The sequence below is a fragment of the Dermochelys coriacea genome, chromosome 5 (assembly GCF_009764565.3).
Source record: "Dermochelys coriacea isolate rDerCor1 chromosome 5, rDerCor1.pri.v4, whole genome shotgun sequence".
NCBI lineage: Eukaryota > Metazoa > Chordata > Testudines > Dermochelyidae > Dermochelys > Dermochelys coriacea.
The window spans coordinates 13,682,985-13,700,706 of NC_050072.1; the positions used below are offsets into that span (position 1 = coordinate 13,682,985).

At 39.7% G+C, this 17,722-nt stretch overlaps 1 protein-coding gene across 7 annotated transcripts in view; it reads right to left on the bottom strand.

The window, feature by feature from the left end:
- PIAS2 (protein inhibitor of activated STAT 2) overlaps positions 1-17,722 on the bottom strand; it is a 52,677-nt gene that overhangs the window by 18,815 nt on the left and 16,140 nt on the right. For all 7 annotated transcript variants that reach the window (XR_005292940.2, XM_038401823.2, XM_038401832.2 and 4 more), the window contains exon 2: positions 11,458-11,932. Coding sequence is in view for 6 of the 7 variants with exons in the window: in XM_038401823.2 (XP_038257751.1) it covers positions 11,458-11,932 (475 nt within the window). In the remaining variant the exon portion in view is untranslated. The remainder of the gene's footprint in view (positions 1-11,457; positions 11,933-17,722) is intronic.

The window sequence follows — 17,722 nt, forward strand, 5'->3', positions numbered from 1 at the left end:
GTGTCAGGCGAACATGCAAAGCAAACAGCAACCCTGCATTTCCTCCCACATATCCTCATAAAAATATAAGTAGAGTTTGAGATATTACAGTAAGTAGTTATCAGACAAGCATGTGCACAAGCTGTTATTGGCCAGGTGGAGAACAACGATTCACTGGAAAACTGCTTTAATCCCAGGAGCGGTGAAGGAAGTTACACTTTTGGAAACTACCAGACCTCAATGCTAAAGAAAATCATCTATACAGAGACCTTGTCTACACTACAAAGTTTTGTCAGCAAAAGACAGTTTTTGCCAACAACACGGGAGGCGTGCACACACTACTAAGCTATTTTGGCAGCAAATCTCTGCTGTTTTGCAGACAAAATAAAACCACCTCAACGAGAGGCATAAAGCTTTTTGTGGAAAAGTTAAAGTGACAGAGCATCAGTGTAGACACTGCTGTTTGTTTTGTCGACATAACTGGCTTCCACCAGTATCCCACAATGCCTGCCGTGACCTCTCTGCTCCCCTCCCCTTTCAAAGCTCCAGGAAGTATCCGACAGCTGAGTGTGCAGCTCCCTTTGGGGAACAAAGAGCAAATCATTAATGTGGAATGCTCGTGTTCTGCCCTGCACTAGGAAAACGGGGGTGGGGGGGGGGGGGGAAGAGAGAAAAGAACAGGACAACTGCTGTGCTGCTTTGACATTCATCAGCAGGGAGAGCTCAAAGAGCTGCTCAGGATGCAGCTTCCAGCAGCTAAAGAGGCTGTGGGAGAATTCAGAGGGAATCACAGAAAACCCCAGGCAGGCAGAGCAGAAGAGTCTTGGGGAAGAGACTGCTTAGCCGAGCTGGGGACTGACGTGGGGGGAGGGAGGGTGTCCTCCTCCCCCACGATAGGTCAGTCAGCCTAATGTCTCCCCTGCCCCAGACGCACCACTCTCCTCTACCTCCCCGCAACATTTCAATTGAAAAGCGGCTGACAATCTACTAGGATACCTGGAACATGGGACTGAGAAATCTGTGTGACATTGTACTTGCCCAGTGAGGCACTGCAAACCCTTCCCAAAGCACCCTGCGGCTAGTTGCACAGTGGGATAGCTACCCACAATGCACTGCTCTCTGTTGATGCAAGAGCGTGGATACACTCTGGTGACACAAGGAGCTAGTGTGGATATGCCACAGTGCTTTAATTAAAGCGCCATAACTTTTCCCAACAAAACTTTGTAGTGTAGACAAGGCCTAAATGCACCTGGGGATTCCCCTTATGAATATTTAAAGAGGCAGGGAGGAAATCAGACTAATGGCAGAATCCTCTTACTGACTCCTACTTGGCCATTTGTGGTGGTAATTATTTTAACATGAGAACAGGGTGCAAAATGTGTTACTTTATGGATTTCTTTTCTGGGACCAATATCACCCATAATACTGAAGCAGTTCAGACTTGTTTACAAGTCTGGGGGCTCTCCATTTGTCCTCCCTGTCAGCGAGAAAAGGCCCATGAAATTTTCATCTCTTAAAAGTAGAAAAGAGTGGGTGTTGGTTTAGAGATTTTGCCGCTATGGCTCCAAAAATTGCCTATAAAAACTAGGATTGCAATAGGCAACTTGGAAGCACTGAACTGCCATGTTGATTGTACCACTGGAGGCAGAGAATTTGGGGGCACCGTCATAAGGGGCATGGCCAAGTCTCTGAGCCTCATAGAAAAGCCTGGACCGCCAGTATTTAAAGAGGGTAGTAGTCCAGAAATCTCAGATTGTGGGAAGGGTCAGGATCCAGAAAATATTACAAGTTTTTCTTACTATGCAGAAGGGGAGTTAAGAGTGGGCCCATAGGTTTTTTTTTTTTTGGGGTGGGGGGGGGATGACTGAGCTGGTAAGAGTCTCATGATCGTTTGGAAAGGAAGGAGTATTACTCTTAGCCTATGTGTGGTTTGGTTTTTTAAGATTTAAAAAAAAAAACTACACTATATTGCTAGTATGAACTACTCATCCCTTCAAAAAGACATATGGAAATAACTATACTCCTTAGCTGCTCAACCATAAGCGTCTATTTGACCTCCAAATCCCTAATTCTCAAATACACACAGTGAGTTGTTTGTTCTCAGTCTCAAGAGCCTTCCTGGGTCTACTAAATGGGATTGTGCATAATCCAAGTCGGTTTTATTTTAAAACCAGTTCTCCTATACACCCAAAATCAGTTGTTAATTATCTAGATATATTTCATGTAAAAAACTCATATGGAACTAATTACACCAAGTAAAGCTCTGTTTAGGGCTTGGCTGTAGCCAATCTCTTAATATTCATTTGTAGAACTTGATGTGTACTTCATTCTAACAGACAGTAAAAATGGTGTTTTAAGGGTTCACTCTCTCTCTCAATAAAATGCTAGCTCTAGCATGCCTGGTTTACAATTTTTTTTTTTAAATTTATTTTACTTTAAAGTGTTTTTCCTGTCAGTCCTGCAAACAGCCTGGGATCTGAACATCAAGCAAAAATTCTTGACTTCTGCGTCATCACTGGTAATAATTCATCAGGCAAAATTCTTGGACTCACTGACAATTGTGCAGCGCTAACAGAAGTAAAACACTTCTATTAAATCAGAATATGCACAGAGAAACACCTCTGCTAAGTAAAAGTGGTGATGTTCCTCCCAACTGCCCAAAAATCACTTGTACAGCCTTACTCTAACATGCTAACAATGCTATCCTTGTGAGCAGCTTTTCCTTTTTTAGTAGCCACAAAACCCTTAATTTCTTCTACTATGGAATATGAGGATATATAGGTTAAGTGGCAGAACTTTGTTGGATGTTTAGAAAAAGCTCTTTCTAAACCTTCTGTCTAGCCAAACTGGTCAGTTTTGGTTTTCAAATTACAAGAGGTGGGTGAGGTGATAGCATTGGCTGTCACTTTTGTTGACAGTGTTTTTCCCCAGGTCAGTGACTTCAAGCTCACAGAGGAGTGCCCAAGCTTTACTACTAGAATGAGCGTAGTGAAGACCCTCCATTATTTTGTTCCATCTTTTCAGGCATGCAGAGTTCAATGACTATTAGTGCTTTTGTTGTGTCCAGATCATAGTTCTTCTCATACTCTTCAGTTGCCACAAAAGGAGCATAGACCATGTGATAGCTGTGAGGAACATGTTTCACAGCACCTTTGGTAAGAACATAAAACAAGACGGTCAGATTTCTAGGATTGATCAGATATGGTGTATCCTTTCTACAATTACTGCGGTATATGCAATGCACATCTAAACTGACATGCAGAATAGCAGAACAGTGATGACTGCAAGCAAAGTCTCCAAGCACTGTTTGTGAGTTTTCAGAGGAAAACCACCATTGTCTTTCATCAGAAAGCAGAGGTCCAGTTTGCGTTCTATCTGCCAAAGCAAGAAGTCCCTGATTTTGAACCTAAACAAAGATGGTATACATCTGCAAAATGAGGTCCACCAGCTGCATCATGTCTGCTAAAGCCCTGTTCTGAGTGGTGGCTATTTAAGTCACCAAGGTACACAGCCAAATGGGGGAAAATATGGTAATGCAGGCTTCAGCCATTCAAGATTTGGAGGTTTGCATGCATTCATTATGGTCAGTTGTCCAAGTTCTTACTGCAGCAATAGAAATTCCCGTGGTCTTGGGATACTTCAGGACTGAGACATCTTTAAGACCATGCCCAGGCCGCACTTAACATCATTCAGAGCAGCAATGAGTTCATAACCATTAATATTGCATCTTGCAGTTTGCTTGTAGCCTGCAGCATGAGTTTCTTGGTAGATCATCGTCAACGTTATTCACCTTGAGAACTCTTAAAAGATAGTCATACTTAGCAGGTGACAAGCCTAAAAAGCTGTCATGAAGTGACAGTCATTGCCCTCTTCAAACATGGGAAGCCAACAAATGACACTGCCAACAACTGCCCAATATCACTCCTCTTCACAATTTGCAAGTTAATGGAGAGGGTCTTACTGGCCCATCTCACCCTATCTTTGAGGATGCTTATGGCTTTGAAAGACTGAAAAAGATTGCAGTTGAAAACATTTTTTAAAAAGTGAATCCGTAAGCATGATACCCAGCAAGGAGAAGGGTTTAATTGCTTCAGGAATGCAAACATGTAGCACAATTGTGCTTTTATATTGTGGCCAGATTCTCAAGGTGGGAATACCTGTCCATTTCCTCTTCCTGGATTTAGCATTAATTTTTTTTTTAAATCAAGTCTCCCCTTATTGCCGGCAGTTCCCACTGTAGTAATCATTTAAGGAAACTCTGCCCTTTGGTTCTATACTATGTCTAATTTAAACATTATCTGTCAAGACTATCAGTTGCTTTTACAAACACACACCTGCAACAGATAGAAAAACTCCTGGTTCATGTCTATTTAGTTAGTTTATATGGTAAAGAAACCTTCTAAAAATCCTGTATGAAATCAGCACTTGGTTACAAAAGAATATCCCTAAATCAAAATTAAGTATTTCATCATGACTAAAACAAAAGCAGCTCCACAAGCCACCCAAAAGTAGAGATCACTAGAGGCACAATGCACAGTACTTTTAAAATTTAATGCCCTACAGAAATACTAATAAAACGAAGTTTCAATATCACTAGAAGATACAGAGGTACTTAACTAGCATTGCTCAAAACAGAGCTGGGATGCCATAACTCATTGCAGTTGCAAAATATGGTTTCACTTTCATTGTTTTCAAGGGTATAAAGATGAAAAAAAGTGAAATTTCTCTCTAATATTGGAGTCTTTTTTTTTTTTTAAAAAAAAAGTATGTACCAAGTTCTGTGAGGAAAATGCTATCCCCGCCAACAAGCCATGCACATGTACATCAAAATTTGACCCCAGATCTCTTTGGGAAGGTTTCCTGTGCTGATGCTACTAACTGACATTACTATTATAAAAGCAAAAGTAGTCCTTGTTAAAGTCCATTAGGAAATGGATACACAAGAAGAGAAAATATAATGCCACTATATAAACCCATAGTATGCCCACCCCTTGCATAAGGCATGTAGTTCTGGCCATCCAATCGCAAGAGAGACATACTAGAATTTAAAAGGTACAGAGAAGGGCAACAAAAATTATTAGGGGTATGGGACAGCTTCCATTCGAGGAGAGATTAAAAAGACTGGGACAGTTCAGTTTAGGAAAGAGACAACTGAGGGAGGGGTGGCAGAAGAGGTCTTGATAGAGGTCTGAAAAAATCATGAATGGATTAGAGAAAGTGAATAAGAAAGTGTTATTTACCACTTCACAAGAACCCAGGGTCACCCAATGAAATAAATAGGCAGCAGGTTTTAAAGAAACATAAGGAAGTACTTCGCACAATGCACAGTCAACCTATGGACCTCGTTGCCAGGGGATGTTGTGAAGGTCAAAAGAACAACTAGGTTATTCTATGGAGGATAGGTCCATCAATGACTATTAACCAAGATGGTAAGGGATGCAACCCCATGCTCCTATGTCCCTAAGCCTCTGACTGCCAGAAGCTGGGACTGGATGACTGGGGATGGATCACCCAATAATTGCCTCTCTTCATTCCCTCAATATCTGGTAGTGGACAGGATACTGGGCTAGACAGACCATTGGTCTGATCCAGTATGGCCATTCTTACGTTCTTTTGTCCTTGTTAATGATTTGTGTCCTTATACTGGCACTCAACACCATAGTATATAAGCATCCAATATATACAAAGGCTAGGACTTCTGTCTTCAATCTACATGGGGACTTTCATTTGAGCCATGGCTAGAGTACCTACTGCATATAGCCATATTTTCCTGAAGAGTACTTCAGATCAGTTTCAACTTTTGGTTCATGATATACAACAGTGAAAAAACAGAAGTTATCCTGTACCCTGCCATTTAAGAATAGTAATATGCATAGATTGTTTATAAACAAAATCCACAAAACTAAGAAAAATTTATATTAATAAATGTCTTAAAAGAAAAATTGACACAACCACCAAATCTCGATTACAACTTCCTTGCAGTATGTTGGTTTGTTTGTTCTTGGTTCAGTGCTTGTAATACTCAATTAATAATCAATCATCAAGTCATTTTCAAGACCTAATCAGTTTCCTTTTTATCATAGCCACTGTAGAGAAACAGTTCATATTTATATAGATTCAAAAAAACTTAGCATTTTCGCTGCTTCACGTTTCTCTGTCAGAAAACTCACAGCAGTGCACCCTGGAAGATATGGATGCTGCCAGAGCTGGTTGAAATATTGGAAAACAAAAAATTTCATGCAGGTTTGCTACTTTCTGTGACGTGCATCCCATAATGCTTTATGGAAATATGGTTATGAATATAAATATGACATAACTGGAGTACCTTTTATGCTACACATGCCATGTAACATATCTCTGCAAAGGTTATGATTTACTGAATATATTCATCCTATTTGTATGCATGTATCATTTTTGTATTCAAAGTTATGAATATTGGCTGTGTACTTGTTTGATTTTAAGCAGCCTTAGTAAGGCATTTGGTTAGCTTCTTTAGAAAGGAATTTGCAAGTTAAGTGCCCAACCAAGGAACACTTAATGGACTATGGATCTTGGAAGACTCCAATCCACATAAGAAGTCTACCTGAGGATGTTCAAGGTAGCATGTAAACAATGGCTGCCACTTGTAAGGAACCGAGTCATGCATGGACATGTGACATGCCCATGTGACTCCAAAACTCCATCTTGTAGCTGGGATTCTACACAGGGGGAGGGAGGAGTGTCCACCCACAACAGGAAGTCTATTTAAGCCCCTGGAAACCTCTCCATTTTGTCTTCAGCTGTCTCAAGAGATATCCATTGGGGGTGGAGAGGCTACCTGAAAGAAACTGGAACAAAGGACAGTAACCACAGAGGTGAGAGTGATTGCTAGACCCAGACTAGAAGGAGGCTAATCTATAAAAGAAGTTTACTGGAACATCTGAGGGTGAGATTTCATCTGTAATCACTGTCTTACTGTATTAGGTTTAGACTTGTGTGTTTTATTTTATTTTGTTTGGTAAATTAACTTTGTTCTGTCTGTTATTACTTGGAACCACTTAAATCCTACTTTTTGTAGTTAATAAAATCACTTTTTACTTATTAATTAATACCTGGGGGGGAGGGGTGTAAACAGCTATGCATCTCTCTATCAGCGTTATAGAGGGCGAACAATTTAGGAGTTCACCCTGTATAAGCTTTGTACGGGGTAAAACTGATTTATTTGGGGTTTGGACCCCATTGGGAGCTGGGCATCTGAGTGTTAGAGACACGAACACTTCTTAAGCGGTTTCCAGTTTAGCCTGCAGCTTTTGTGGGATGTTGTTCAGACCTGGGTCTGGGTTTGTAGCAGGCAAGCATGTCTGGCTCAAACCAGGCAGGGTTCTGAAGTCCCAAGCTGGCAGGGGAAACAGGTTCAGAGGTAGTCTAAGCACAATCAGTTGGCAGTTCCCAAGGGGTCTTCTGTGATCCAACCCATCACACCTTCTTCCTCAAAAGAAACCCACCCAGAAAAATTATATATACTGCCATACAAACTAACCCCAAGATCTGGAACATCCAAAAAGTTTCCAAAACCAGGTCTAGCCACTGGCTAAAATCAAGTAAGGTGCACTACTCTCTTCCAGGCTCTACCAATATACAGAGAAACTGCTTTAGACTATCTGGTTAGTAGTAACCCAATAAAGCATGCTATACTGATGTATAAATAGCTGGATTACACTTACATCCTTGTGTAAAGTAATTCTGTATCCATATAGAAGTATTTTTCCTGAAGTTTGCCAGTTGAACACAATCATGCTGAAAATCTAACTGGTAGTTATTCATAGTACTGGACAAGCCATTATTTACCTTCAACAAATTTATTAAATCATTAAGACATGTTCACAGCTCTGAAAAATTAACAAGCCAAATAAGACAAACTCTTGTTATTAGGGCTGTAAAGCAATCAAAAAAATTAACTGTGATTAATCGTGTCATTAATCATGGTTAAACAATAAGAGAATACCATTTATTTAAATATTTGTGGATGTTTTCTACATTTTCAAATATATTGATTTCAATTACAACAAACTACAAAGGGTACAGCACTCACTTTACTTTTTATTACAAATATTTGTACTGTAAAAAAAATAGTATTTTTCAATTCACCTAACAAGTATCGTAGTGTAATCTCTTTATCAATGAAAGTTGAACTTACAAATGCAGAATTATGTACAAAAAAATCTCTGCATTCAAAAATAAAACAAAGTCCACTCAGTCCTACTTCTTGTTTACATCTGCGGGAGATAATGCTGCCAACTTTTTGTTTATGTCACCTGAAAGGGAGAACAGGCGTTCGCACGGCACTGTTGTAGCCAGTGTCACAAGGTATTTACATGCCAGATGTCCCTTCATGCTTCGACCACCATTCCAGAGTACATGTCCATGCTGATGATGGGTTCTGCTCGATAACGATCCAAAGCAGTGCATGTTCATTTTCATGCTCAGAGTCAGATGCCACTAGCAGAAGGTTGATTTTCTGTTTTGGCGGTTCAGGTTTTAGAGATTCCACATCTGAGTGTTGGTCTGAAAGCATGCTCCACACGTCATCCCTCAGATTTTGGAAGGCACGTCAGATTTTTAAACCTTGGGTCAAGCGCTGTCACTATCTTTACAAATCTCACATTGGTACCTTCTTTGTGTTTTGTCAAATTTGCAGTGAAAATGTTCTTAAAACAAACAACATGTGCTGGGTCACCATCCAAGACTGCTATAACATGAAGTATATGGTAGGATGCAGGTAAAAAAGGAGCAGAAGACATGCAATTCTCCCAGTAAGTAGTTCAATAACCAATTTAATGCATTTTTTTTTTTAAAGTAAGCATCATCAGCATAGAAGCACGTCCTCTGGAATGGTGGCCGAAGCATGAAGGGGCATATGAATGTTTAGCATATATGGCACATAAATACCTTGCAATGCAGGCTACAAAAGTGAAAGCCTGTTCTCACAGTCAGGTGACAAAGTAAGAAAGAAGCAGGCAGCATTATCTCCTGTAAATGTAAACAAACTTGTTTGTCTTAACAACTGGCTGAACAAGAAGGAGGACTGAGCGGACTTGTAAGCTCCAAGGTTTTACATTGTTACAGAACGGCATTCAAACAAAACAAACAAAAATCTACATTTGTAAACAGCGCATTGACCATAGAGATTGCACTATAGTACTTGTATGACCTGAACTGAAAAATACTATTTCTTTTATCATTTTACAGTGCAAATATTTGCAATCAAATATGATAATATAAATATACACTTAGTTTTCTGTGTTGTAACTGAAATCAATATATTTGAAAATGTAGAAAAACATTCACAAATATTTAATAAATTTCAATTGGTATTGTTTAATAGTGTGATTAAAACTGCAATTAATAGCAATTAATTTTTTGAGTTAATTGCGTGAGTTAACGGTGATCAATCAACAGCCCTAGTTATTATATTACTTGCTCAGCACCAGTGTGCTTGGTACCGTACAAAAACAGAAAATGATACAATGCTTGCCTTATGGAGTTTACAATCCAAAAGATTAAGTTCAACTGAGGGAAAGAGTATAGGGATCACGTATAAGAGATGTGAAGAAATCAGTTTTAAGGAAAGAGGGAGCTACTAACTAGACTAAAATAGTCTAATCGTAGTCATGGGGGCAGGTACAGAAAAGGGAAGGGAAAAAAACAAAAGGAATTAGGAAAAGAAAAATCCCCACAATTAGCAGGGAGCGTGAGGGAAAATGAGAGCAAAGATGGAGGTAGGGACCATCATATGTGCAGTCTCGGAGGCATAAATATTAAGTGTGATGCAACAAACTGAAGTTCAATAAAAAGCAGAAACCAACATTCACAAAGATACAATATGTTTTTGAGGAGCTGGATTTAGAAGGTATTTAAGCGTTGGTGCACTCAGCGTTGCAATGCCTACATCATTTAGGAGCCTAAATCTTGTTTTCAAAAGTGATCTAGTCCAAGGCTACAAGCGCCTAGATCACTTTTGAAAATGAGATTTAGGCCCCTAAATCGCATAAGCATTGCAACACTGAGTGCACCAAGGCCTAAATACCTTTAAAATCTGGGCCTTTGAGGATAAGCAGGACTTCAAATTGCTGAAGCACACACAACAGTTCTTTTCTGTACTCCAATAAAAACAGTCAAGGCATGTCTATACTTCTCGTTTAAAAGCGCAAAAAGTCCTTTTTTTGCGCAAAAACCACGAAAGCATCTACACTTGCCAATGACTTTTGCAGTGAAACTCAGACGTTTCACCGCAAACAGAAAACCACCTCCACAAGAGGCGTACAGTTCTTACAGGCAATACTTTTGTGGTGATGTGCAAGTGAAGACACAGTCTTCCTGTTCGCATGGCTTTTAGCCTCCTGAGGATATCCCACAGTGCCTAAGGTGACCACTCTGGCCAGCAGCTCTGACACCAGGTAAACAGATGTCCTACCCCTCCCGCTGTAAAGCCCCAGGAACTTTAAACTCCCCTTCCTGTTTTCTTGGCTCCTGCTCACTTATCAGAGCAAGTGATCCCTTGCTTAGAGCAGTGCTGAGCTACTGGAGCTGATCAGTGTTTAGGAAGAGGAGGCTGTGCAGTGACCCAGGATGCCCCACGATCACCCCTCCTTCCCACAAGACCTATCCTCAAAATGGAGAGAGCTGCATTGTGGAATAGCTGCCCTCAGTGCGCTGCTCTCATCGGCAATGTAAGTGCTACAAATGTGAAAGTGATCTGATGCCTGTGGAAGTGAGTGAGAACACAAACCAGCACTTTTCTTTTACCGGTTCCCTATCACCTGTGAAACTGACAGTGCAAAAACTCTGCAAATGTAGCCATAGCCTCAGTCAACAACAGCTAAGGTGAACAATCATTTCTGCACAACCAACATTCATCAAGTGATTAAATCTACTTCACTCATTTGGTATAATGTCAAATTCATTATGGAAGAGCTGGGCTCTTCATACCCTACCCTGAAAACAAACATCTCAAATTTTCTGTAGCTGGAGGACAGTTTGCTAGCCTTGACAACTTCTTTCTAGCAACACGACAGCGCAATTTGTGATCACCCACATGGATCAAAAATTATTTCCAAAATCCATTTTCAACTAGCCCTAACAGGTTTTCTTCTTGGTTATACTGATCATAGATACGTTTGGCTGCAAAGATCATATAGGAAGTCATTTCTTTAGTATTTTCAAAGGCGGAAGAGAACCAGGATTTTGAGCGTCACTTGGCTGCAGGTAAAGAACATTATTGCTTTTGGGTGTGGAAATTAGAGCAATTTATAAAATGACAAGCAGCACTTATTGTCTTTACAAAGTGGAAATGTTGACCTCTATACAAGTGTCTAATTTGGGAAGCTCACTATTTTATGGATCTGGATTTACTGATCAGATGTAATGATCAAAATGATGGTTGCTTTAGTCAGTCAGTCTTAACAACAAACTCTACAGATTGCTTAATTTAACACTTACCTAAACTTGTAGGTTTAATGAGAACATCAAGCACATCATAAAATGGGAGGCTTTTCAGCTGAACATCAGGATGGACAGGTGGAATTGGAGGTGATGGTTGCTGCATCTCAAAGTGAGGCTTAGTGTCTTGAAGCAGCACAGAACCAACAGGCGACGAAGGGGACTGAGGGGTGACTGAAGTAGAAGGTAGTGGGTGGATTCCAGAAACAGCCAAGTCAGGTTCCACAGGAGAGGAGCTACTATCCAAATTGAAAACTGAAGGTTTTACAGGTGACAAGTCAGACAGACTTTCAATTGTCCTTGGGTACCGACGCCTATAGAGCTCTCGGATTTTAATTTGAACTGCTGGGCTGCAGCCACTCTTCAATAAATGCAGTGCCCTCATCAGGAGGTCATGTTTGCGCCCACTTTTATTACGTCCAGCAAAGCCCAACAACACTTGTAGTTCAGAAACTCGAAAACTTGATACCATATTCTAAAGGGAGAAAAAAGTTAAGGTTAGCACACTACTCCCAATATCCACAGCATATAAAATTCATTTCTGCAAGTACATAGATTTTTATTGCTCAGGTTTAGTATTTATTCTTTAAAAACCAGTAGTGCCTCTCCCTAAGTATAGCTTTGCCCCTTGCGCATTTCCAAAATTTGAGTATCATCTTGCCTATTCAACTAGACCACTGTTTCCCAAAAAGTGGGATCACTTCCTCAGGTATCAGAGAGCAGCCGTGTTAGTCTGCATCCGCAAAAAGGAGTACTTGTGGCACCTTAGAGACTAACAAATTTATGTGAGCATAAGCTTTCGTGAGCTACAGCTCACTTCATTGGATGGAACCAATGAATGCATCCAATGAAGTGAGCTGTAGCTCACAAAAGCTTATGCTCACATAAATTTGTTACAGAGTAGAAGCCGTGTTAGTCTGTATTTGCAAAAAGAAAAGGAGTACTTGTGGCACCTTGGAGACTAACACAATTTTTATAAATTTGTTAGTCTCTAAAGTGCCACAAGTACTCCTTTTCTTTCCTCAGGTAGGATCAAAAGGAGGTGCAGTTGGTTTCTTCTCCTGAAGAAGGGCTCAGCTTTCCAGAGTTAGGGAAACCATGAACTAGACAGGTAACTAATTTTGCAAAAATTCATATGAATTGTTACTATTCAACTTCACTGATTTTTTTTGAAGTGAAACATTTTAAGAAGGATTAGTGCTCATTTAAAGGTAATTTTGATGACTTTTTTTTTTTTAAAGTGCATCTAGGTCCCAAACAATAATTACATGCCATTTTATAATTAACTCATTAATTTTCAGAACTATCTGATTTCATGCTTTAGACAATTAAAAGGATACTGTCAACTTAAAACTTAACACCCACCTGACCTTCCCCCCCCCCCATTATCACAAGTAGTACCTAAAAATAAATAAAGTCTTTCTTCAGCTTGTTTACTTTGTGAATTTGAGAGTTCTCTGTATTTACACTGTTTACTATTTCTCCTGCATATTCAGCTAGTCGGTCAGTTTCCCTGTTTGTAGGGGACTATTCCACAGAGAAGATAATTTTGAGAGAGAGAGGGAAACATGACTGGAAAATGTGTATGCAAAACCACAAGACTATGTATTAACCTGCCTCTGGCAGGGGGGAAATAAATCAAAGCTACTTGAAATCTAGTCAGTTTAACAAAAAATTGAAACTTCCTTGAAAAGACTCACTCAACACAACAGTTGCCGAGTTGGTGTTAAAATTCCAGTGGAACCCCGATTATCTAATCTAATTGGGGACTGGGGCCAGATCAGATAACCAAGAATTCAAATAACCCAGAGAATGGTTTCTTGAGCCCCTGGCCACTGTCTGCCCCAGGCAGCTGGTGCTTTGATAAATATGGAGAGCTGGATAATGGAGGCTCAGTTAAATGGGGTTCTACTGTAGTTTATTCCTTGTTCCCAGACAATGTTCTGTAAACCATGCTCTTCTATCTTATTATGACAACTAAGGGCTTCATTTTCAAAGGTGTGAAGCACCCACACTTCCCATTGACTTCAGCTGGAATTGAGGGAGAAAGATGAAGGGAAAACAGATCACAAGTTTCTATTATTTCTTCCCATCACCATTAAATAATTATCCTTTAATTACTAATCTTGAATATCTACAATCTAAATGTTTGAATTGGGATGTGTTTTTCCTAGACTATTAGCAGTTGTGACAGTAACAGTAATTGTGATTGGAAAGGTAGTTTCTCATAAGTGTGCGATAAAGTCTTGGACAGTCTTGATGCATCTTTTTAGTGGGCATTCCCATTAATACTTGGCTAACAGATGCCATCTAAAGGTACTATGATAACTGGCTACAGTTATTTGAACAGTAAAAGGTGGAGAGGAATTATATAGAATGATGCATGATATTGCTAGAAGTTACAGAATCAAAATTGCTGAAGGGAAGAATTAGGGTGACTAACAGGAGAAATTTCATGAGAATGAAACACAGTAAGGTGTGCAATGTGGAAGTCTTCCGGAGGAAGTCCCAGGATCTGACACATTCTAGTATTTTGTCCAGGATAGCTTTAAATGTACTGTAAGTAACAATACTAACTAGCCAGGGAGATAACCAGATGACCTAAATAGGAGTTTGAAATGGCAGGGACCTAGGATTCTATAAAACATTATTTGTTTACTGCCAACTCTGGGAATTTTTGAAAGTAAATAAAATATTGATATTGGAAACTGTTGACAATATATTTCAAGATAGTTTTATTCCTCATTTTGGTATTAGAGCAGATAAATCCATCATATAATCGTGGACTAGGTAGGGAAAAAGTTATTTTTAGTCTAAACCACAGTTGTCTCCACCAGAGCAGAGATGTAACACAGTTACTGATTTAAGAAAAGGAGTACTTATAGAACCTTGGAGACTAACAAATTTATTTGAGGATAAGCTTTCGTGAGCTACAGCAAGTGAGCTGTAGTTTCTAAGGTGCCACAAGTACTCCTTTTCTTTTTGCAGATACAGACTAACATGGCTGCTACTCTGAAACAAGTTACTGATTTGTTATCCTAGCCTTCCCCCCTCCACCCCATGGTTGTATAGTTCCCAGCTCTGTATGTCCAATTCACATCACTCACTATACAGTTATTTCTCTGTAACAACTTGGTATTAGAATCACTATAATCAAATTGGCTGTCAGCAATTAGCCATATTGCAGGTATTGACATGATCTTTGAACTTCTATTTTTCAAACAACTTTACTGTGGATATGTAACTATTCTCACACTATACAGTACAATACATCTGCTAAAATTAGCACATTCAGAATTCTCAAGTTGACTGCCAAAAAAAAAAAAAAAAGGCGTCACCTCAAATTCTCACCCCCTTCAGTTAAAGCGGAAAATCTCTAAAAACTGAACATGAAAAAATGGATTTGAGATAAATATACATATCCAGCCATCCAGAAATGACTATCAAACTGTCAAAAGGACATGTATATTTTAAATCCTTTGACATATTTCCCTCCTTCAGGTCCAATCATGCTCCCTATGAAGTCAAATTTTTAAGGTTTATTTTTGGGCCTGGGATGGAGATTTAAAGAAAACATTGGGGCTTTATAAAAATTAGCTTACGTTAACAGTATAATTAAGAGTCTTGCAATGTATTTAAAATTTAGAAAAATGTAGGAAAATAATAAGATTTTAATATTAAAAAGAAAAATACTTTATTGGCTTAACATGCTCTTGGAGGTCAGATTGTTTATATACAACATGCAACAAAGAAATGTTATAACATTGTGAAATTCTTACTTTAGGTTTAGGGAACAAAATTTTTTGCTGATAGTCACAATGGATTCCATACATACCAACAGAATTTAAACCAAAATGTAATGTGGAAACTCTTTTGATCAAGGATTAAAGAAACAGACTATGCCTTGCAGTACGCTTTCCATTTCCCTTATTGCTGCTTGTGTGCATTCCTGAAAATTAATCAAGGCAAAATTTGCAGTCAAGCATGTCTAGAAACAACTCATGCTTAACGTGGAAATTCTAAAAGACTAGCATTTTGCTATTGCATATTGGTATCAATGTCACTACTCCCAAGTTAAATGGAGAGTCAATGCACCTCAGATATGTCTTGTAAGTAGAAAAATATGTACACTGCACTGACGTACAAAACTTGTTCTTTTGAAGAAAAATATTGCTAAGACTGATTTTACTGCAAGTGATTAAACACTCATTAACAGAGCATCCCACTTAGAACTGGATTCTGCTTTCTTTTTAAGTCAAGAGTAGTTTTGGATGTGTAAGGAATGCAGGATCAAGTCCCTATTTCATAATTTACTTCCTGATCCTGCAAACAGATTCACCAGAACAGACCTTATGTTTCTATGGATTCCCATTAAAATCAACAGGAACCTGTAGGGGCATAAACATCTACTCTTGTGCATCTATTTGCAAGATCATGCCTTAGTACTTTCCAGTAAATATTTCCATTTACTAGTTATACCTGATGTAGGTTCCAAAAAGTTGTTTTCATTTTTTGTTTGTTCTCTAGACACTGCAAAACTATAGCCTAGTTACCAGCATGTTTTTCACACTACTGATCTGATTTGGGCTATTGATGGTGCTTTCATGATTTAGTGTTAATTTCCAGTCTCTCTTACATATAACCACTCTCACCCTTTTTAAAATCAAGGATGCAAGCTTCAGATGTAAAAATCAAATCTCTTCCAGCTATGACTTCATGCTTTGTCAAAGTTGCACCCAATCAGCTTCTTTCCTTTTCCGGGGGGGGGGGGGGGGGGGGGGGGGGAAGAGAGAATGCACGGCCAGCTGGAGAAAGTTTGAAGGAAGTTCTGTTGGACCATGTTTGTTTAAGTTTTAAAACAGGAAAAATAGTTTGGGAACTTCAAGTGTTTTTCCTGTGCTTTTATAATTCAAGTGTGTTTTTGCAAAAAACAAGATTTTGAAGGTCATTAGATCCAAATATAGAAAGGAAAGTTTCATCCATTTAAAAAGAAGTTGAAATCAAAGTAGTTCTTCCTTTTCCTAAGAAGTAGTTACTATTCAGAAAACTAGTCATAGTTGTTTCAATTCAAGCCTTAAGTGTAGCAGGTGAACAGGGACTGAGCTTTCCAAAGCAATCTAGGGAATTTAGGTATTTTCCACTGAAATTAATGGAAGGCACATGTCTAAATCCACTACTCCACTTGGGAAAAACCTCAACCAAGTAGTACTTGAATCTCTACATTATTTTTCCCAACTCATCTTTTACTCTGCAGACTGCTAATAGTGCTGCTGATGCACTTACCTACCACCTTTCAGCCAAAGATCTCACGACTGTCACAGGCAACAAGTAGGGCCTAATCAAATTCACAGTCCACTCTGGTCAATTTCATGGCCACAGAATTTGAAAATTAGTCAATTAAACATTTTCAGCTGTTTACATCTGAAATTTCAGGGTGTTTTGACCCAAAAGGGAGTCATGGGGGAGGTGGCAAAGCTGGTGGGGGGGGAGGGGGGAGAGCTAGGTTCTGAAGGCAGCAGCCCTGGAGCTTCCTGAAGTCACAGGAGGTCCTCCCCCATGCTGCTGGGGGTGCCCCAGCCAGGGGCTCCTAGCTGCTAGTTCCAGCTGGGCTGGGGAGGGACAGGACAGGACTTGCTCTTCCCTGCCCAGCCCTGGAGCTTCCTGCAGCTGAGGTATATACCCCGAAGTGGGTCTGATCTCCCTGCCCAGAGCAGCTGTGCAGGAGAAGATTAAATCTCATCTATTCCCAGTCCAGGGGGGACTAGCAGCAGGAGCCAGGGGCCCGTTAGGAGCCCCCGGCTGGGGTGCCCCCATCACTGCCCCTCCCCTCCTATAGCTAGATTTCATGGTCTGTGACATGTTTCATGGCCATGAATTTGGAAGGGCCCTAGCAATGAGAGTTTATGTGATTTGGCCAAGGTGGCTCAGCAACACTGTGACAGACTCATGAACAGAACAAGGCCTTCTGATTCCAGTTCTCTACTCTACACTCATGTAACAAAAATTATGTTAGCAAGATTAACTCAAAAATAAGTATGTGCACTGAAATAAATGGATCTATGCTTGTTTACACCATCTGATTTTCTGGCCCTAATACAGAGGGCAAGAAGAACAATGCAATTTATAGCTAATGAGGAAACAGAAATTAAGCACTAGATTTTCAAAGGTGCGTGCATCCTAGTTCATGGTATTGTAAACGACAACTGCATGCTTGTGTTAGGTGCACACAAATCTCTGAAAACTTGGCCCTACATGCTCACCACTC